General features: G+C 69.5%; 6 protein-coding genes, 1 long non-coding RNA gene and 1 other non-coding gene across 8 annotated transcripts; 4 read left to right on the top strand and 4 right to left on the bottom strand.

The window, feature by feature from the left end:
- Positions 1 to 213: 213 nt before the first annotated feature.
- LOC122193829 lies at positions 214 to 377 on the bottom strand. The gene has a single exon (XR_006182993.1). It is a non-coding gene; the product is annotated as a U1 spliceosomal RNA (small nuclear RNA).
- Positions 378 to 836: 459 nt separating this feature from the next.
- On the bottom strand, positions 837 to 2,206 carry ATRAID (all-trans retinoic acid induced differentiation factor). Its single transcript, XM_042894708.1, has 6 exons — positions 1,893 to 2,206; positions 1,649 to 1,720; positions 1,470 to 1,541; positions 1,285 to 1,406; positions 1,087 to 1,187; positions 837 to 1,014 (listed from the first exon to the last, which is right to left on the bottom strand). The coding sequence occupies exons 1-6, from the start codon at positions 2,204 to 2,206 to the stop codon at positions 910 to 912; spliced, it is 786 nt and encodes a 261-aa protein (XP_042750642.1). The 3' UTR covers positions 837 to 909.
- A 189-nt stretch (positions 2,207 to 2,395) lies between these two features.
- SLC5A6 (solute carrier family 5 member 6) lies at positions 2,396 to 6,721 on the top strand. Its single transcript, XM_042894707.1, is given in 17 exon segments — positions 2,396 to 2,442; positions 3,415 to 3,909; positions 4,008 to 4,073; positions 4,142 to 4,193; positions 4,270 to 4,337; positions 4,413 to 4,567; positions 4,669 to 4,809; positions 4,884 to 5,013; positions 5,091 to 5,179; positions 5,260 to 5,372; positions 5,484 to 5,551; positions 5,638 to 5,664; positions 5,666 to 5,725; positions 5,814 to 5,995; positions 6,076 to 6,179; positions 6,249 to 6,370; positions 6,464 to 6,721. Coding segments are annotated over 16 exon segments (1,836 nt in total). The 5' UTR covers positions 2,396 to 2,442; positions 3,415 to 3,579; the 3' UTR covers positions 6,593 to 6,721.
- Positions 6,722 to 6,891: 170 nt separating this feature from the next.
- Positions 6,892 to 8,949, top strand: PREB (prolactin regulatory element binding). The gene is made up of 9 exons (XM_042894704.1): positions 6,892 to 7,048; positions 7,130 to 7,313; positions 7,389 to 7,600; positions 7,666 to 7,746; positions 7,822 to 7,946; positions 8,061 to 8,234; positions 8,309 to 8,381; positions 8,453 to 8,612; positions 8,687 to 8,949. Exons 1-9 carry the CDS (start codon positions 6,917 to 6,919, stop codon positions 8,779 to 8,781), a joined length of 1,236 nt encoding a protein of 411 aa, XP_042750638.1. The 5' UTR covers positions 6,892 to 6,916; the 3' UTR covers positions 8,782 to 8,949.
- A 118-nt stretch (positions 8,950 to 9,067) lies between these two features.
- ABHD1 (abhydrolase domain containing 1) lies at positions 9,068 to 11,135 on the bottom strand. The gene is made up of 8 exons (XM_042894703.1): positions 10,777 to 11,135; positions 10,368 to 10,532; positions 10,256 to 10,301; positions 10,060 to 10,172; positions 9,811 to 9,984; positions 9,658 to 9,706; positions 9,412 to 9,577; positions 9,068 to 9,333 (listed from the first exon to the last, which is right to left on the bottom strand). The coding sequence occupies exons 1-8, from the start codon at positions 11,133 to 11,135 to the stop codon at positions 9,122 to 9,124; spliced, it is 1,284 nt and encodes a 427-aa protein (XP_042750637.1). The 3' UTR covers positions 9,068 to 9,121.
- Positions 11,136 to 11,375: 240 nt separating this feature from the next.
- CGREF1 (cell growth regulator with EF-hand domain 1) lies at positions 11,376 to 12,950 on the top strand. Its single transcript, XM_042894706.1, has 5 exons — positions 11,376 to 11,476; positions 11,733 to 11,804; positions 11,994 to 12,064; positions 12,149 to 12,273; positions 12,357 to 12,950. Exons 1-5 carry the CDS (start codon positions 11,376 to 11,378, stop codon positions 12,762 to 12,764), a joined length of 777 nt encoding a protein of 258 aa, XP_042750640.1. The 3' UTR covers positions 12,765 to 12,950.
- Positions 12,951 to 13,003: 53 nt separating this feature from the next.
- KHK (ketohexokinase) lies at positions 13,004 to 14,809 on the bottom strand. Its single transcript, XM_042894705.1, has 8 exons — positions 14,643 to 14,809; positions 14,456 to 14,572; positions 14,217 to 14,351; positions 13,977 to 14,049; positions 13,760 to 13,906; positions 13,493 to 13,581; positions 13,229 to 13,386; positions 13,004 to 13,137 (listed from the first exon to the last, which is right to left on the bottom strand). Exons 1-8 carry the CDS (start codon positions 14,747 to 14,749, stop codon positions 13,052 to 13,054), a joined length of 912 nt encoding a protein of 303 aa, XP_042750639.1. The 5' UTR covers positions 14,750 to 14,809; the 3' UTR covers positions 13,004 to 13,051.
- Positions 14,810 to 15,608: 799 nt separating this feature from the next.
- On the top strand, positions 15,609 to 16,368 carry LOC122193825. The gene is made up of 3 exons (XR_006182992.1): positions 15,609 to 15,693; positions 15,770 to 15,937; positions 16,282 to 16,368. It is a non-coding gene; the product is annotated as an uncharacterized LOC122193825 (long non-coding RNA).
- The last annotated feature ends 664 nt before the right edge of the window (positions 16,369 to 17,032 follow it).

Here is a 17,032-nt window from a genome sequence, read left to right as displayed (position 1 = left end):
GGTTCCTTCCCCGCTGACACGGCCGGGCTCTTCCCCACTCGCCTTTCCGATCCCGCCGCCGCGACGTCCCCGCAGAGAGCGAGCGGAGCGGCCGCGCAGCGGAACGAGGCGGGAGCCCGGCAGCACCGCGACACGGATCCGTTGTAGCTGCAGGGCGTGGTGCGGTATGAGTGCGGAGTAGAGCGTTCCGTTCTGCAGTTCAACCGAAGATGCCAGGGGAGAGCGCGAACGCAGTCCCCCACTACCACAAATTATGCAGTCGAGTTTCCCGCATTTGGGGAAATCGCAGGGGTCAGCACACCCGGAGTGCAGGGGATGAGCCTCGCCCTGGGAAAACCACCTGCCTGATCATGGTGTCTCCCCTGCCAGGTAAGTATGCTTTGTTCTCCCACCGCCCCGCTCCCCACGCCCCGCCACCAGCCCGCACCGCACGGCGAGCCGCTTCCCAAACTACGCAGCTGCTCCGTTCCACTCCGCCTCTCCGTGACCCCCACATCGCGGTCCACTCAAGTTCTAAGGGGCTTCACGCGTGTTTCGTTTCTGGTGCAGCACGCTCCCGGCATGCCGCGCGCTTTTCTTATTTGCATAGATCCGCCCCTTCCCACTCTACCCCACCCCCACGCACACAGAGTTACTACCTGCGCACCCCTCTGGGCGGAGCGCGGTTTGCATAGCCCCCCCCCCCCCCCCATCACACCTCCGACCGCGGGCTTTCCTTTCGGTCCCCTCCGCTCCCGCACAGCCCGGCCGAACCGATGCTGGAGGACCGGGCACTGTGAAGCCAATCCGCCAATCCCGCCCCCACACAGCGCCAGCAGCAGAGCAGACACACAGGATCACAACCGCGCACTTTATTCAGCCCGTTTCCCCGCGGTGTGGTCGCATCCCACACCTCTTCTCCAATCGCGGTCACAGCCCTGCAGCGTGCCGGCGCTGGGTGCCCCATAGTGCGAGGCTCAGCGCTGCTGTCACCGTCCCCAGCACGCTGCAGAAGAGTGGCACGGGGAAGGTGCCCTGTAAAGTGAGCACGGTGAGATCACTGCCCTCTCTGAGCCGTTCCGTGCACCCCTGACCTCACGCACCCACCTGCCGCAGACACTTGTAGCCATGGAAGGGGCTGGCACAGAGGCACTGCGAGAGGCCGGGGCCGTCCGGGGCACAGGCAGCATTCTCAGGGCACAGCGGGGCTGCTGGGCAGCACGGGGTCACAGGCTGTCCTGTCTAGTGCCACGCCGTGCCCCTGTGCAGGGCCATGGCTGGGGCAGGGAGAGCCCACCAACCTACCGAGCTCCTCAGAGCCGTTGCAGGGGTTCCTCTGGCCCCGGCACAGGCGGCTGCTGCCATACGTTGTCACCTCCTCCCATGCACCACTGCCACCTGGGCACGGTACTGCCGGCGGCACCAGGCTGCAAACCAGAGCTCAGCACCACGTACGGCCCCAGGCTCCCCCACCCAACCCCAATACTCACAGTTGCTGCAGCTGCGTGAAGCCCAAGAAGGAGTCAGCAGGGAGCGCTGGCAGCGGGTTCTCCGTCAGGTCCCTACCAACGCATCACACCGACTGCACCCCAGGGCCAGGAGGGACACCTCAGGGTGGGACGGGCAGCCGTGCCCCACCCGCACACCTCCCCCTTCCCTCAGCACTCACAGCACGACGGCAGCCGCAGCCTCGCTGAAGGCACTGGGGAGGGTCTGCAGGGAACAGTTGCTGAGGTCCAACCTGGGGAGGGCAGCACCGGGAGCCCCGTGTTCCCCCGTTCTGCTCCCACACTCCTCGGCCATACTCACACCCCTGGCCCACACCACACCACCCCCATGCCCTGTACCGCACCCAATACCCATAGCACACCCCGCACCCGTTACCCCACCACCCCCCGTCCCTACACCCGTACCCCAGCAGCTGCTGCCGCCCGGATGCCCGCCCCACGCAGCAGCGGCCCCACAGCTCCGTGTCGACCCTGGAGGCGCAGTACTGTGACACGACGGAGCCATTGCTCGGCGGCCCCGGACAGCTCCCGCACAGCAGCGTTGGGATTCCCCCGGCCCCGGGCGACGGCAGCAGCAGCAGCAGCAGAAGGGAGGCCGCAGCCCCGCTTCCGGCAGCCCCGCCCCGCCCCGAGGCCGCCCCCGGATGGGCTCCTTCTGGCAGCGGGGCGGGGCGCGGCGGGGCGGAACGACCGCGCGGTGCGGCCAATGGCTCAGCCATTAACGGAGCGCACCCACCGGGACCGCAGTGCTCCGCAGGTGCCGAAGCGCGGCGACCCGACCTCGGCGGCGCCACGTGACGCGTTCCAGGCACGGGATTGGACGAAAGGACGCTGACGGCATTGAGGCGCGCGGGGAGCGAGGTGGATGGAGGTGAGGCTATGCTCGGCGGCGTGACGTCATCAGCGTGCGCCGCGGCGCTTCAGGCGCACGTGGGCTGAGCCGGGCAACCGCCCGGTGAGTGGCGATGGTGGTGGCGGCGCGCAGCGGGGACGTGCGCAGCACGCAGCACGCAGCGCCGGAGCACGGCGCGGGGAGCGTGCGGGGCCATAATGTTCCGGGGAACCGGGAGATCGGGAAACCGGGGCTCGGGCAGGGGATGAGGACCGGGAGGCGGGATAGGGGGCACGGGGGGGATCGCGGGGGATCTTCAGGTTGCGGGCAGCGGGGCAAAGGAGTAAGGAGGGGAGCGGGGTATTGGCCTGGGGTCGTGGGGGCACCGGGACACGGGAAGCAGTGCCGGCACGTGGGAACACGGGGAGGCAGTGAGGGGGCCACGGGAACTCAGCAGTACAGGGAGCGCAGTTATGGCCTGGGGTTCAGAGGGGCACCGGGACACGGGGAACCGTGCGGGGGACATGGGGACACCGGAGGGCAGTGTGGGGACACGGGGATACCGCGGGACGCTGCTGCCGGCACGGGATACGTGTAGGACCCAGAGCCCGGGGGGGCAGAGCACCGTTGGGGAATGCCGGGGCATCGGGCCAGGAATGCGGCGGGGGGGTGGGAGGGGGATCGCCCCTTGTTGTGTCTCTGCGCGTGGCGGGTGACCTTGGACCATGCCCGCTGTGCGGGCGGGGCGGGCAGCGCTGCCCTCTCGCCTCCTTTCAGCACTGCCAACCGCTGCTCCTCGCTCCGGGCACGGCAGCGTGGGGCTAATCCAGCCGCATTCCTGCTGGGATCAGAGCCGCCCGCCCCGTCATCGCGCGGCCCCATATGGGGGTGCGCCTGCCCAAGTGCGGGAAGAGCGGCGGGTTCGGCCCGCACGGAGCCTGCCCGTCCGGATCCGGCCGTGCCGGTCTTGCCGGCTGCGGAGTTGGGGTCGGCGCTGGGCGGGGCTGCCGAGTTCGCTTTGGCCCGGGGTCGAGCCGCGGGGGAGCGGGGAAGAGAAGGCTGCGGTGACCCCCCCCGGGTATGTCCCCCCCCTAGATCCTTGAGGCGGGCCGAGAGCTTTGGAGCGAAGGTCCCTGCGAGGACGAGCGGGGCCGGATCCACCGTCGCCACCTCCCGCAGCGCCGGGCGCTGCCGGCCAGGTCCCTCCGCCCATGAACCGGAAAAGTGGGGGTGGCGGCGGGGAGGCGGCGGACACTCACCATGGAGTTCTCAACGGCAGACTACAGCATCTTCGTGCTGCTGCTGGTGCTGTCAGCGGCCATCGGGCTGTTCTATGCGCTGAGCGGCGGGCGGCAGCGCACGGTGCAGGAATTCCTGCTGGCCAACCGCAGCATGGGCTTTTTTCCCGTTGCCCTGTCCCTGCTGGCCACCTTCCAATCTGCGGTGGCCATCCTGGGGGTGCCGGCAGAGATCTATCGCTTCGGCACCGAGTACTGGTTCCTGGGCTGCTCCTATTTCCTGGGGCTGCTCATCCCCGCGCACGTCTTCATCCCCGTCTTCTACCGCCTGCAGATCACCAGCACCTACGAGGTGAGCGGCAAGGGGGTTTCCTGCCCCTCGTGCCCCGCATCGGGGTGGGGCTGCATCCCTGACCCCATCCATTTCTTCCTTCCCCCTCCCCCTTCCAGTACTTGGAGCTGCGCTTCAACAAGACCGTGCGCATCTTTGGCACCATCACCTTCATCTTCCAGATGGTAAGGGCTGGGTTTGGGGTCCCGGGGATGGAGTATGCAGGGGGGGCTGCAGCTCTCTGTCCCTACAGGTCATCTACATGGGAGTGGTGCTCTACGCTCCCGCTCTGGCACTCAATGCAGGTAAGGGCTCAGTGGGGTGGCTAGGGTAGGGATGGTGTAGTGCCTATCATCCTCATCCCTCCTTAATGGCACCCAGTGACAGGCTTTGACCTCTGGAGCGCGGTGCTCACCATCGGGCTTGTCTGCACGTTGTACACTACACTGGTGAGTGCTGTCACCATGCCACGTGGTGTGCCCAGTTTCTAAAGTGGCAGCGATGACAGCTGTGTCCCTCTGCAGGGAGGGCTGAAAGCTGTCATCTGGACCGACGTGTTCCAGACTCTGGTCATGTTTGCGGGGCAGCTGGCTGTCATCGTGGTGGGCGCACGGCGCGTGGGGGGCATGGCCCGCGTGTGGCATGTGGCCGAGCAGCAGGGCAAGATCTCCAGCATTGAGTGAGCTGCAGGGCTGGGATGGGGACAGCAGCAAAGCTGGGACATGCACATGGGAGGGGGATGGGATGCCGGCACAGCCGTGACTGTACCTAACCCTGCAGCCTGGACCCCGATCCCTACGTGCGGCACACCTTCTGGACGCTGGCTTTCGGGGGGGTCTTCATGATGCTGTCGCTGTATGGCGTGAACCAGGCGCAGGTGCAGCGCTACCTGAGCTCCCGCAGCGAGAGGCAGGCGGTGCTGTGAGTGGTGTGGGGACATGTGGGGATCTCCCCCCCCTCTCTGCCCACTTCTGACGCTCCTCTGGTGCCCGCAGTTCCTGCTACGCCGTCTTCCCCTGCCAGCAGATCATTCTGTGCCTCAGCTGCCTCACCGGCCTCGTCATGTTCGTCTATGACCGTGAGCACCCACTGGTCCCTAGCGGCACCCACATCTCCTCTGACCAGGTGGGTGCAGCGCTCCCCCATCCTGTGTCCCCCGTCCCCCCCCCACCAATGCTGCGCTTACCCTGTGCCCCCCACAGCTGGTGCTGTACTTTGTGATGGACGTGCTGCGGGACCTGCCGGGGCTGCCTGGCCTCTTTGTTGCCTGTCTCTTCAGTGGCTCACTCAGGTGGGTGCCATAACGGGGGACTGTGGGCTGAGGGCATGACAGAGCCCTCCCGCTCCTCCCTTCCCTCTTCCTCCCCCTAGCACCATCTCCTCTGCTTTCAACTCGCTGGCGACGGTGACAATGGAGGACCTGGTGCGGCCGCACTACCCTGGGCTGTCAGAGTCCCGTGCCACGCTGATCTCCAAGATCCTGGGTGAGCAGGGGGGAGGAGAGCGGGGGGGGCAGCAGGGTCCTGGCTGGGCCCTGAAACCCCTCCGTCCGTCCGTCCATCCATCCATCCATCCATCCATCCTTCCATCCACAGCTTTTTGCTACGGGCTCCTGTGCCTGGGAATGGCTTATGTGTCTTCTATGCTGGGCCCTGTGCTGCAGGTAGGGGATGGGGTGCTGAGGACACCCCTGGCCTCTCAGTGCCTGTTTTCCCCCCTCGGCCCCAAAACGGTGCCATCTCCCTGCAGGCGGCCATCAGTATCTTCGGCATGGTGGGGGGGGCCGCTGCTGGGGCTCTTCTGCCTGGGGATGTTCTTTCCCTGTGCCAACCCCACAGTGAGTACCCTGGATCCCCTTTTCCCCCCCCCACAGATACCCTGTCAGGTGCCGCCAAGGGGCTGAGTGCCTCTCCCCCCCCCCACAGGGTGCGGTGGTGGGACTGCTGGCTGGGCTGGCCATGGCCTTCTGGGTGGGCATCGGCAGCCTGGTGGCCAACATGGGGGGGGCCACCCCCCTGGCTAACAGCACCGTGCCCCCCCCAATCAACTTGACCACACCAACCACGATCGCTACCACACTGCTCACCTCCACGACACCCCCCCCTAGGTGAGCAACGTGGGGCTGATGGAGGTGGTCTGTGCGGGGTCTGGCTTGGCTCCCTCCTCACCACCTCCCTTCTCCCCCAGCTCCACAGGCCTGCAGAAGTTTTACAGCCTCTCCTATATGTGGTACAGCGCCCACAACTCCACTACTGTCATCGTGGTGGGGCTCCTGGTCAGCCTGCTCACTGGTGGGTGCAGGATGTGGGGCCGGGTGCTGCTCCTCCCCTGCATCCCTCTCACCCCTAAGGCCCCCCCAGGTCCCACACCGCCCTCTGCTGTGGATCCCCGCACCATTTTCCCGGTGCTGCCACGGTTGCTGTGCTGCCTGCCCGCCCGCTACCGGCAGTGGCTGTGCTGCGGGGTGCGCTTCCCCACACAGGTGAGCACCTCGCAGCGGGACGGGGGGCACCGGTGTGGTTGGGGGAGGGCTGTGCACAGCCCTGCTGCCCCCCCATCCGCCATGTGCCCGCAGGAAGCCCCCCACCCGTCACCCACAACCGAGAAGCATGTTCCCAATGGGCTGGGCGCTGCCCCACGGGATGACGCCGAGGATCAGGGCTACGGGCCACCCGCCTATGCGCTGCAGGAGACGGCCTTCTGAGCGCGACCGGGGGACACGGCACTCCCGCAGGGCTGGTGCTGCCCGGGGTTGCCGTGGGACCATGATGTGGAGCGATGCCACGCTGTTATCTCACGTTACCCACATCTCAATAAACCGTTCTTGAGAGCATCGGGGTCCTGTGAGGCCGGGAGGGGCGGCGGGGTACCCACGGGGCTGCGGCGTCCCGCGGTACGGCGGGGTGCACGTGGAGACCGGGCAGGGGGCGGGGCATCGCGAGGGGGCGGGGCGAAATGGGCGTGGATTATCATAAGGGGGCGGGGCCTGAGGGGGGGCGGGGCGGTGACGCGGCGCGCCGTTCCCGCAATGGCGCCGCGCCCGACCGAACTGTACCGGGCGCCTTTTCCGCTCTACACCGTGCGGTTGCACCCGCATCGCGGCCTCGCCATCACCGCTGGAGGCGGAGGAGCGGCCAAAACCGGGATCGGCAATGGAGTGGTACGGTGCTGCGCGGCTCCGGGGGGTGGGGAGGGTTGCGGGGCTCCCCGGGCGCGGGGCTGAGCGGCGGTGTCCCCGCAGCACTTCCTGCAGCTGGAGCAGATCGGGGGGCGGCTGAGCGCGTCGCTGCTGCACTGCCACGACACCGAGACCCGCGCCACGATGAGCATGGCGCTGAGCGGGGACTTCATCGCGGCGGGGCAGGACCACAGCTGCCACATCCTGCGGCTTTGCGTGCGGGCGGACGGAGCGGGAGGCGGCGACGGTGAGCGGGGATGCGGGCGACGGGTGCCGGGTGCCGGGTGCGGAGCGCTCAGCCGGCGGCTCTCCGTCCCCGCAGCCGCGGCGGAGAAGGGCCCGCGCAGACGGAAGGGCGCCGGCCCCGCGGAGCGCGGTGAGACGCGGAGCGGCGGCGAAGAGGTGACGGTGGAGAGCCTGCACCGCGTGCGCACCGACTTCAGCCCCGACGCGCTGCAGAAGGCCGTGCGCTTCAGCGCCGACGGCACGCTGCTCGTCACCGGCGGTGCCGACGGATTCCTGCGGCTCTGGGAGGTGGGAGCGGGGCGGGAGGGCCCGGGGTGGGTCACCTATCGGGGACCGGCTGACGGCCGCCGCAGTTCCCCAGCATGAAGAAGGCGCTGGAGTTCAAGGCGCACGATGGGGAGATCGAGGACATCACGCTGGGCCCCGACAATAAGGTGGGTGGGGGGCGCGGGCTGGGGGCACGAAGCCCCACAAGGCCCCGTGAGCCGCAACCGTCGTGCGCCCCGCAGGTGGTGACGGCGGGACGGGACCTGCAGTGCCGCGTGTGGCAGCGGGACCAGCTGGTGACAGGGCTGCAATGGAACGAGAACCTGCCCGGCATCCCCAGCACCGCGTACCGCTACCAGGCCTGCCGGTGGGTGCGGGACTGGGGGTGGCTCCGGGGCTGTGCCGTAGGACGGTGGCGGTGACCGCACGGCGCCGCCCCCTGGCATCGCGGTCGCGGCTCATTTCTGCTGCCCCGTGCCAGCTTCGGGGCGGTGGAGGACGACCGCGGGGCGCTGCGGCTCTACACGGTGCAGGTGCCCCACAAGCGGGAGCGTCGCCCGCCGCCCTGCTACCTGACCAAGTGGGACGGGGGCACCTTCCTGCCGCTGCTGACGCGGCCCTGCGGCTCCGAGGTCATCTCCTGCCTCTCCGTCAGGTATGTGAAGAGGTCCCACCCCTTCCATTCCCCCCATCCGCTCCCAGCCTCGCTCACTGCCCCCCTCCCTGCAGTGATTCGGGCACATTCCTGGGGCTGGGCACCGTCACCGGCTCTGTCGCTGTGCACATCGCCTTCTCGCTGCAGGTGAGTGCGGCACAGGGAGGGCACAGGGTGGGCACGGAGGGCCACCCCACCTCGTGCGTGTCCCCCTTCAGAGGCTGTACTACGTGAAGGAGGCACATGGCATTGTCGTCACTGACGTGGCCTTCGTGCCTGAGAGCAAGCACGGACGGGAGCTGTTGGCAGGGAATGAGGCAGCGCTGCTCAGTGTGGCCGTGGACAGCCGCTGCAAGCTGCACCTGCTCCCTGCCCGCCGTATGTGTGCGGGGCTGTGGGGTCGGGCCACCCCCCAGGACCCCACCCCCACTCAGTCTCCTCTCCCCCCCCAGGGTCACTGCCCGTCTGGCTGCTGCTGCTGCTGTGCGCAGCGCTCATCGTGGGTAGCATCGTGCTGCTGCAGATTGCCTTCCCTGGCTTCCTCTAGGCACCCTCCCTGCTGCACTGGGAGGGGTGGATGGACCTGGCCCCGGGCACGCTGTGGGAGTGGGACTGCCTTGGGATGCAGCGCCGACATGGTGAAGGGACACAGTGTGCCAGTGGCTGGCCTGGAGCTGCTACTTGGCCCTTCCATTAAATCCAGAGTGTGAAGGTATTGTTTGTGCTGGAGCTGTAAGGCTCTGGACGCCTCCCCGTCTGCATACTTTACCCTCTGTGCCCTAGTGCTGGGGTTGGGGGATGATAGGAATGGGGCTGTAGGGGTAGAAGAGGGGTCAGTAGGAACAGAAATGGGTTTATTGGGATTTAGAAGGGGTTCATGGGGGACATCAGGTGCTGAACCCCTCCACAGCCCCCCCTTCCTGCAGCCCCCTCAGCTCCTCTCCGTGTTGGAACACAGCAGTGACAAACTGCAGGAAGAGGCGCTCCATGAGGCCTCCGTGCCGTGGCAGCAGCCCCTCCAGGAATCCGATGTGGCCACCGCACGATGTTACCAGCAGTGCCACGTGGGGCAGGTGCCAGGCAGCTGCCACAGGGATGGCTGCAAGGAGACACGTGGGTCAGCTGCCGGCCTCGCAACACCACAGGGGTGGGCACAGCCCTTCCCAGCCCCACTCACCGTGCAGGGGGGAAAAGGGGTCATCGGCAGCGTTAAGGCACAGCGTGGGCACACAGATGCGGTGCAGGCTGCTGGCAGGGCTGGCAGCACGGTAATACTCTGTGCAGGAGCCGTAGCCAAAGGCCAGAGCGGTGTAACGCTCATCAAACTCCCGGATGGTGCGTGCCTGGGGGTGAGGGGAGGAGCAGGGGATGGTGGATGGCACTCAGTGCAGGGGGAGAGGTGGGGCACTGGGGTGGGTGCTACCTTCAGGATGTGCTCCACGTCCACCGTGTCCCCGATCACCGCGCGGTGCCTGCAGGGACCCCAAGTCAATGCAGGGTGATGCCCACCTCCCCCTGGCCTGCAGACTGGGGTCACGGTGGTGTGACCCCCCCCACCATCCAGGTGTGCCCCCACCTGCGGATGAGGTGCCGCAACCCGGCAGCCAGGCGGCGGTTGAAGAGCCACGTGTTGAGTGGCTGCTCCAGCGACACTGTTGTCTCCATGGAGTCCCAGCATGCAGAAATGGCCATGGCGGCCACCAGCCCTGCTGCGTGTCCCGCCTGTGCCAGGTAGTTCAGCACCTGCATCCTGCAGGGGAGGGGGCAGGGATGGGGGGGGTCTCCTATGCCACCCCCTGACCATCCCCCCTTCTTAGTGCCATACCCTCCCAGTGATACACCGACGGCCAGCAGCGGGGCATGAGGGTACTGGTGGCGGATGTGCATGATGGCTGTCTGCAGGTCCTCGGTGTTGCTGGCACAGAAGGTCCTGGGGGTCTGGGAGAGGCAGAGCTGTTTGGGGCCCTGATGTGCCCAGCTATAGGGCAGGGACCTGGGTAGGGGCCGGGATGGGATCTCACCAGCAGCTCTTCACCGCGGCAGCCACGGTTGTTGAGCACGACGGCCCTACAGGGAGGAGAGCGGCATCAGCAGGGGCGGTGGATTCACCCTCCCTCCGCCCCCAGCACTCACCTGTACCCGGCACCGCACGCCTCTCGCACCAGGTGCAGTATGTAGGCGGCCTGACTGTTCCCCGTCAGCCCCGGCAGCAGCAGCACCGTGGGGCATTCGGCGGCGCTGCCGTCATCGGCCCAATCCAGGATGAGCTGCCCGCCGTCGGGCGTGCGGATGGCCTCACTGCGGGGCGGGGATGCGGACAGGGGAGCGCCGGCCGTGGTACCACCCGTCCCGTCCTCACAAGTCCCACCCCAGGCCCATCGCTACCTGCTCTTTTCCATCTTCGATCCCTGTCCCCACCTGTTCTGTCCCATCTCCCGCCCCCGTTCCCACCCGTCCCATCCCCAGTCCCGCCCTCAGCCCCGTCCCCCCTACCCCCACCCACCCCAACCCGTCCCGTTCCCCCGACCCCGTCCTGCCTCACCTGCGGTACCCGACGTGAGGTCGGCTTTGCAGCAGCGCTCTGCTCACAGTCTGCAGCCGCCCCCCGCAGCACCACGCGGTGGGACGGAACGGCTCCCGCACGGCCGGGCAGTGCCGCCGCAGGAAGGAACGAAGCCCCGGACCGCCGGCAAGCAGAGGCGGCTGCGGGGAACGGCGCGGGGATCGCGCCCAGAGGCAGCCGAGCAGCGCGGCAGCCGCCGCCAGCAGCAACAGCGGCGACGGCAGTGGGAGCAGCACGGCGCTCCGCGGCCCCTCCGCGCCCATCGCTGCCGGGATCGCCCGGCCCCGCCCCCTGCGTGGCCCCGCCCACAGCCGGGCGGGCGTGGCTCCGGCGGCCATCTTTGTGCCGGGCAGAGCGGCGGACGCCGGTTAACCCCTGCGCTGCTGGCAGAAGTGAAGTCTCCGGGCGCGGCGAGGCGGGGCCGGCGACGTGGCCCGGGGCGGGGCGGGAGGGGGACACCGCCGTGTTTGCGTGCCCCGGGTAGTCCGTGTGCGGGTGGCAGTGTCGCCGTGGCCCGGAATACCTCTTCGAGTGTGCGTGCGTGGCGGCTCCACGCGTGGGTCCGCTCCGGCAGCGGGATGAGAGCCCCGCGGGCGGCCCCGGCGCTGCCGCCGCCGCTGCTGCTGCTGCTGCTGCTCGGCCCCGCCGCCCGGGCGGCTCCCAGGGACGGGGTGCTGCGGTACGGGGTGTGGGAGAGGGGAGTGGTGGGGCTGTGCCGGTGAAGGGTGTTGTGGTGCGGGATGACAAGGTGCGGGGGTCACACAGGTGCGGAATTGCACAACGGCACGGTTTCACGCGGGGGTTACACAATTGCGGGGTTGCACACCAGGTGCTGAGGGTCGGAGCCGCGGTGCGGGGGCAGCACAGGGGCTGCGAGCCGGGTGGTGGTAAGAGGCGCCGCGGTAACCTCCCCCCCCCCCATATTCCCCGTCCAGACCTGAGCCCCTCGCGGCCGTGGGGACGGATCCCGGCCCCGACCCGCTGAGCCCGGATCTCCCCGCTCTGCAGTGAGTGCCCGACCATGGGGCCGGAGGGTTCGGAGGAGGGGGTGGGAGGATGGCCGGGGCACTCGGGGACCCCGTGATTGGTTGCAGGGCAGTGGGGATACGGGGTTGGGTGGCTCCGGGGCTGGAAAACCGGGTCTGGCCGTGGGACGGGAAAGTGCGTGCTCCCCTCCCAGGCCCTGCTGTTCCCAGGTTGCTGCGTAGCGCTGTGCGGAGTCTGGGACCGCCGCAGCGGGACGCGGACGAGATGACAAGGGAGCAGGGTAAGGCCGTGCGGCAGGAGCGGGGAGAGGCGGGCGACCGTTTTTTGGTGGGCCGAGTATCAGCCCCTCGCCTTGTGCCCGCAGCTCTGCTCTTCCTCTTCGCGATGCACGACCACGACCGGAGCGGGCAGCTGGACGGACTGGAGCTGCTGCAGCTGCTGGGGGCGGTGCTGACCCAGGGGGGCGCGGGGCGGCCCAGCTCCGAGGCGGTGCGTGCGGGGGTTCGCGCCCCGCGGGGTCCCTGCTCTGACCTCTGCTCTCACTGCGTACCCATCCATTCCCGTCCGCGCAGGTGGCCGCGCTGGTGGACCGAGCTCTGGAGCAGCGGGACCGCAGCGGGGACGGACTCCTGGACCTCCCCGAGTTGCTGCTGCCCGCCCCGGCACGTGGACCCCCGAGAGGAGGCGGCGCTGCACTCGAGGGGAGGGCAGAGGGGCACGCTGGGGAGCAGGACGGGATCCCCGCGGTGGGGGAGGAGACGCTGGGGGAGAACGTGGGGGCGAGCAGCCCCCAAGAGGGACAGGTTCTGCAGGGGGATGGCGACGTCCAGGCAGAGGAGCAGGGAATCCCCAAGATCGGAGCCCCCTTGGAAGAGGACGAGACGGCGGAATCGGAGACGGCCATCGAGGACAGAGAGCCCCGGGTCGAGCCCTCCGAGGCGCCGGCATCCCCCGCCTTGGGGGATCCCAGGGAGATGTAGGCGCGAGAAGGGGCTGCGGGCAGTTCCCCGCCTCACGGCTGTGGGGGCTGTCAGAGCTGTCGGAGCTGAGGGTCTCCCCACGCGCTTCCCCCGCCGCAGCGGGCTCGGTGGCGAGGGGAGGGGGGAGTCAGGACACGCGGGTTCGCGCTGTAACGCGGGGCCGAGGAATACAGCCGCTGCTGCCCACAGTGTGAACAGAGCAGGGGGGGCACGCGGGGGCTGCGGCAGGATGCGGTGGCGGGGGTTCGCGAGCTTTATTGGGCGCGGGGCGGGGGGCACCGCGCGGCTCAGACGATGCCGTCGTAGCCGTGGATCCCGCACTTCTTCCCCGCGATGCGGCAGCCGAAGGTGAGAGCGTCCCGCAGGCTCTGCCCTGAGGGGGGAGTGACGGACACGGGGGGGCCATGAGGCGCCGCGGGGAGGTGAGAGGCCGAGCCGCGCCGAACCGCTGAGGCCGCGCGCACCTCCTGACAGCGCGAAGATAACGGCGGCGTTGAAGGTGTCTCCGGCCCCCAGCGTGTCCACCAGCCGCTCCGGTGGGAACGCGTCGACGTGCACCAGGGTCCCATCCGGCTCCAGCGCGTCGGCGCCCTCCTCGGCCCACGCGCAGATCATGGTCGCGCTGCGGTGCTACAGCTGGGACGGAGGCAGGCGGAACCCCACCCGCAACCGCGGCTCGCTCTTCCCACCCAACCCCGTGCCGTCGCCGTCCCGTCCCCGCGCCTTACCCTGGCCGCACGCGGCTCCGCAGCCCCCGCAGCGCCTCGGCCGCCGTGTTGTAGCCGAAGTGCTTGGCCAGGTCCTTGCTGATGAACACCTACGGGGGGCGACGGGCCGGCGTTCCTCCGCGCCCCCCGGGACCCGCTCGACTCTCCCAGGCCCCTTTTCAAGCCACACCCGCTAGTGGCCCCGCCCACTCCCACCTGGCCCCGCCCCCCACCCAATCGGACCAATCGCCGACGGGGCGTGGCGAGGTGGGCGTGTCCGGGCCGTACCACGTCGCCGTGCGCCAGGAGCGGCAGCAGTTCGTCCCGCGGCTTCTCCACCTCCACAGACGTGCGGATGCGCTGCGCGGGCGGCAGCGCGCTGTTGTGTCGCTCCACGCGGAGAATCATCCGCTCCTGCTCCGCCGCGTTGCGGGCCTGAAGGAATAGGGGGCGCGGTCACGGCGAGCCACGCCCCTTTCCGAGCCCTCCCCGCGCCGCCCCGCACCTCCCAGTGGATCCACTTGTACTGAGCCAGGTCGACCCGCGCGAAGTCGCGCTCGGTGACGTCGGGCAGGTTCCTGCGGGCGAAGGGCAGCCCGAAGCCTCGCCTCTGCCCCGGGCACCGGGCGAGGTGCCCCGGGCGGCCGGGGAATGATTAACGGGGGCCGCCCTCCGGCCGTCCCGCAGCCCTGCGGGAGCTCCGCCGATCACGGCGGGGACCGGGATCCCGGGGCGGAACACCCACGTGTCGTGCAGCACGATGGTCCGCGAGCCGCTGGCGGCGCTGACCACGCAGCAGGCGCAGGGCACGTCCCCGTGGGGCTGCCAGGTGACGTGCGTCACATCCACGCCGCGGCGCCGAAAATCCTCCACGATGAAGCTGGGGGCACATACGGGGTCGGGGGGGCGACGGGAGCAGCGGGGCTGCGGGCGCCCGGCACCGCGTCCCTCCGGTCTCCCACCCGCCCCGCCGTCCCCACTCACTCTGCCGCGTGCCCGCGTGCCAGGGAGCCCATGAAGGCGCAGGGAGCGCCCAGCAGCGCCAGCACCGTGCACGAATTGGAGGCGTTCCCCCCGCGCTGCCACCGCTGAGTCAGGCACCTGCGGGGCGCGGGGTCAGCGTGCGGGACGCCGAGCGGGACGCTGTGCGAGGCGCCGCGCGGGGCGGTACCTCGTGTCGGTGTCCTCGGCCGGGTACGCGTCCACCACGCTGATCACGTCGAGGCACACCAGCCCCACGCACAGGATCCGCTTCTCGCCTCCCGCCCCCGCCGCCATGCCGCGATCCGCGCAGCGCTCCGCTCCGCTCCGCTCTGCCCCGGTGGATGGGGGGATGGGGGGTGGCACTCCGCAGGCTCCGCCCCGGTGGCCTCACGCAGCCCCGACACCTCGCACCGCCGCCGCTCGCCCGCGGCTTCCACCCGCACGGTCCCGCCGGCAGCGCGGTGCTCGCGGGATGGGTGCGCGGTGCGTGCAGGACGGGTGCGGGTCGCCGCAGGGTGGGTGCGCGGTAGGTGCGGGAGGGATGCGCAGGGCTCCGGGCGGGCTCGGTGCGCGGTGTCTGCGGGCACGGGTCAGCACGTGCCCGAGGAGAGGCGGGGCGGGTTAATGTGTCACCGCGCGGGGTGCGGGGCGGTACGGCGTCCCGCGGGTGGGAGGAGTCGGCGCTCAACGCGGGGTCGGAGGTGGGTAGGGGCCCTGCGGGCGGGCGGGCGCCGCGGGGCTGTGTCCGCAGCCGGGTCCAGGCGGGGTTGGAGTTGTGATGCCGGTGGCCGAGAAGGTGGGGTGAGCACCGCGTCCCCTCCCATCTCATCTCGTCCCATCCGGCGACCTTTGCTCGGGCACAGAGCGCCCTCAGAGCCCTCCCCCTGCCGCGGAGCTGTTCAGACACCGCCGGTGCCAGGTGGCCCCGTGCCCAGAGCTAACGTTCCCCGTGCCTCGGGGCCGTTCCGCAGCCGCTAACCCGGGGGTTGTCTCCGGTTGACCACGCCGTCCCACTTTCGCAGGGATACGCGATGAAGCGGTGGCTGCGGGATCGGAGGCTGCAGGAGCGGCGCGCCTTCCTGCAACGCGCGGTGCGGGGACCGGCCGACAGCGGGGACCTCCGGGACGCCGAGCCGCCCGCCGGCTCCCCGAACCTCCACGGCCCCGCCATCGTGCCTGAGCCCCTCTCGGGCGACGCCGCCAAGCCCCCCCCCGACCCCCGGAACCCACTCGCAGAGGTACCCGGCGGAAAGCGGGGGGACGGGGGGGAAGCCGAGGTCGGGGACCGCCCCACCGACGTCCCCGTGCCCGCAGGGACCTGGCCCTTATGGCGGAGGCCGTGAGGCGCAGTGACTTCCTGCGACGTTTGGGAGAGGGCCGCCCCGAGGCTCTGGCGCGGAGCCTTCGTGACTGTGCGACGCGAGGACGGCGACGCGGTGGTGGCCGAGGGCGGCGAAGGGAAGGCCATGAACATCGTGGCAGGTGAGGGAGGGCTGCGAGAGCCGGGTCGCGTCGCCGTGTGCGCGCCCAACGTGCGAGGCCGCCGCCCGCTCGCCCCGCAGCCCCGCAGCCCCGGGCGCGCGTGTGCGTGTGCGTGGCTGCCGCGGTGCGCGAGGCCGCCCGCACCCCGCAGAGGGACGCCTGAGCGTGACCCAGCGGGGCCGGCAGCTCCGCACGTTGAGGCCCGGGGACGTTTTTGGCGAGTTGGACATCCTGTATCACTGCTCGCGCACCGCCACCGTGCGGGATAAGTGAGCTCCTGCCCGCGTGCCCCCAGCGTCCGGCCTCTCTCCCCCCGGCACCCCGCTTACTTCGTTTTGCCCCAGCGCTCGGCCCCGTGCACCTCTGGGCCATTGACAGGCAGCGGTTCCGTGCCATCACAACCGGCAACGCCTGGCAGCGGCGGGCCGATGTGCTGCGGGTCCTGAGAACGTGAGTACGGCGTCGGCGGGTGGGGAGGGACATCGAGTGCGGGAGGGGTGCGGGAGGGATCCAGGGGGGATGTAGGAGAGATGGATGCAGGGGGATGCGGGAGGGATGCAATGGGAATGCAGGGAGGATGCAGGAGGGATGCAGTGGGATGCAGGAGGATGTGGGAGGGATGAAGGGGGGATGCAGGAGGATGCAGGAGGAATGCAGAAGGGGTGCAGGAGGGATGCAATGCGGATGCAGAGGAGATGCAGGAGGGATACAGGGAGAATGCAGGAGGGAGGCAGGGAGATGCAGGGAGGATGCAGGAAGGATACAGGAGAGATGCAGGGGGATGCAGTGGGGGTGCAGAAGAGATGCGGGAGGGATGCAGGGGGGATACAGAATGGATGCAGGAGGGATGAAGGGAAGATGCAGGAGGGATGCAGGACGGATGCAGGGCAGATGCAGAAGGGATGCAATGGGGGTGCAGAAAGGATGCAGGAGGGATGCGGGGGGCGGTGCAGGGGGGTTGTAGGGGGAATGCAAGAGGGATGCAGGGGGGGTTCAGGTGTGCTGCAGCATGCACAGGAGCTGTGCCCTCCCACAGGGTGCACTGGCTGCAGGAACTGTCGGACAGCCACCTCTCCAAGCTGCTTGATGCCATGG

The sequence above is a fragment of the Lagopus leucura genome, unplaced genomic scaffold, assembly GCF_019238085.1.
Source record: "Lagopus leucura isolate 7727_CA_CO unplaced genomic scaffold, USGS_WTPT01 109-28_obj-0_obj, whole genome shotgun sequence".
Classification (NCBI taxonomy): Eukaryota; Metazoa; Chordata; class Aves; order Galliformes; family Phasianidae; genus Lagopus; species Lagopus leucura.
The sequence above is the reverse complement of the archived record's forward strand: the minus strand, read 5'-3'. Positions and strand labels throughout refer to the sequence as shown.

What these genes read in the sequence shown, in the direction of transcription:
- ATRAID (XM_042894708.1), bottom strand. Translation starts at nt 2,206, where the DNA reads ATGGCTGAGCCATTGGCCGCACCGCGCGGTCGTTCCGCCCCGCCGCGC. An exon ending in CAACGGCTCTGAGGAGCTCG is followed by an intron (nt 1,188 to 1,284) that starts GTAGGTTGGTGG and finishes GCTGCCCAGCAG; the next exon opens with CCCCGCTGTGCCCTGAGAAT. An exon ending in GCTACAAGTGTCTGCGGCAG is followed by an intron (nt 1,015 to 1,086) that starts GTGGGTGCGTGA and finishes CTCACTTTACAG; the next exon opens with GGCACCTTCCCCGTGCCACT.
- PREB (XM_042894704.1), top strand. Translation starts at nt 6,917, where the DNA reads ATGGCGCCGCGCCCGACCGAACTGTACCGGGCGCCTTTTCCGCTCTAC. An exon ending in GATTCCTGCGGCTCTGGGAG is followed by an intron (nt 7,601 to 7,665) that starts GTGGGAGCGGGG and finishes CGGCCGCCGCAG; the next exon opens with TTCCCCAGCATGAAGAAGGC. An exon ending in TACCGCTACCAGGCCTGCCG is followed by an intron (nt 7,947 to 8,060) that starts GTGGGTGCGGGA and finishes GCCCCGTGCCAG; the next exon opens with CTTCGGGGCGGTGGAGGACG.
- ABHD1 (XM_042894703.1), bottom strand. Translation starts at nt 11,135, where the DNA reads ATGGCCGCCGGAGCCACGCCCGCCCGGCTGTGGGCGGGGCCACGCAGG. An exon ending in TTGCGGCACCTCATCCGCAG is followed by an intron (nt 9,707 to 9,810) that starts GTGGGGGCACAC and finishes GGGTCCCTGCAG; the next exon opens with GCACCGCGCGGTGATCGGGG. An exon ending in ACGTGGAGCACATCCTGAAG is followed by an intron (nt 9,578 to 9,657) that starts GTAGCACCCACC and finishes CCTCACCCCCAG; the next exon opens with GCACGCACCATCCGGGAGTT.
- CGREF1 (XM_042894706.1), top strand. Translation starts at nt 11,376, where the DNA reads ATGAGAGCCCCGCGGGCGGCCCCGGCGCTGCCGCCGCCGCTGCTGCTG. An exon ending in CCCAGGGACGGGGTGCTGCG is followed by an intron (nt 11,477 to 11,732) that starts GTACGGGGTGTG and finishes TTCCCCGTCCAG; the next exon opens with ACCTGAGCCCCTCGCGGCCG. An exon ending in GGCGGCCCAGCTCCGAGGCG is followed by an intron (nt 12,274 to 12,356) that starts GTGCGTGCGGGG and finishes CCGTCCGCGCAG; the next exon opens with GTGGCCGCGCTGGTGGACCG.
- KHK (XM_042894705.1), bottom strand. Translation starts at nt 14,749, where the DNA reads ATGGCGGCGGGGGCGGGAGGCGAGAAGCGGATCCTGTGCGTGGGGCTG. An exon ending in ACAAGTGGATCCACTGGGAG is followed by an intron (nt 13,907 to 13,976) that starts GTGCGGGGCGGC and finishes CTATTCCTTCAG; the next exon opens with GCCCGCAACGCGGCGGAGCA. An exon ending in TCCTGGCGCACGGCGACGTG is followed by an intron (nt 13,582 to 13,759) that starts GTACGGCCCGGA and finishes CGCCCCCCGTAG; the next exon opens with GTGTTCATCAGCAAGGACCT.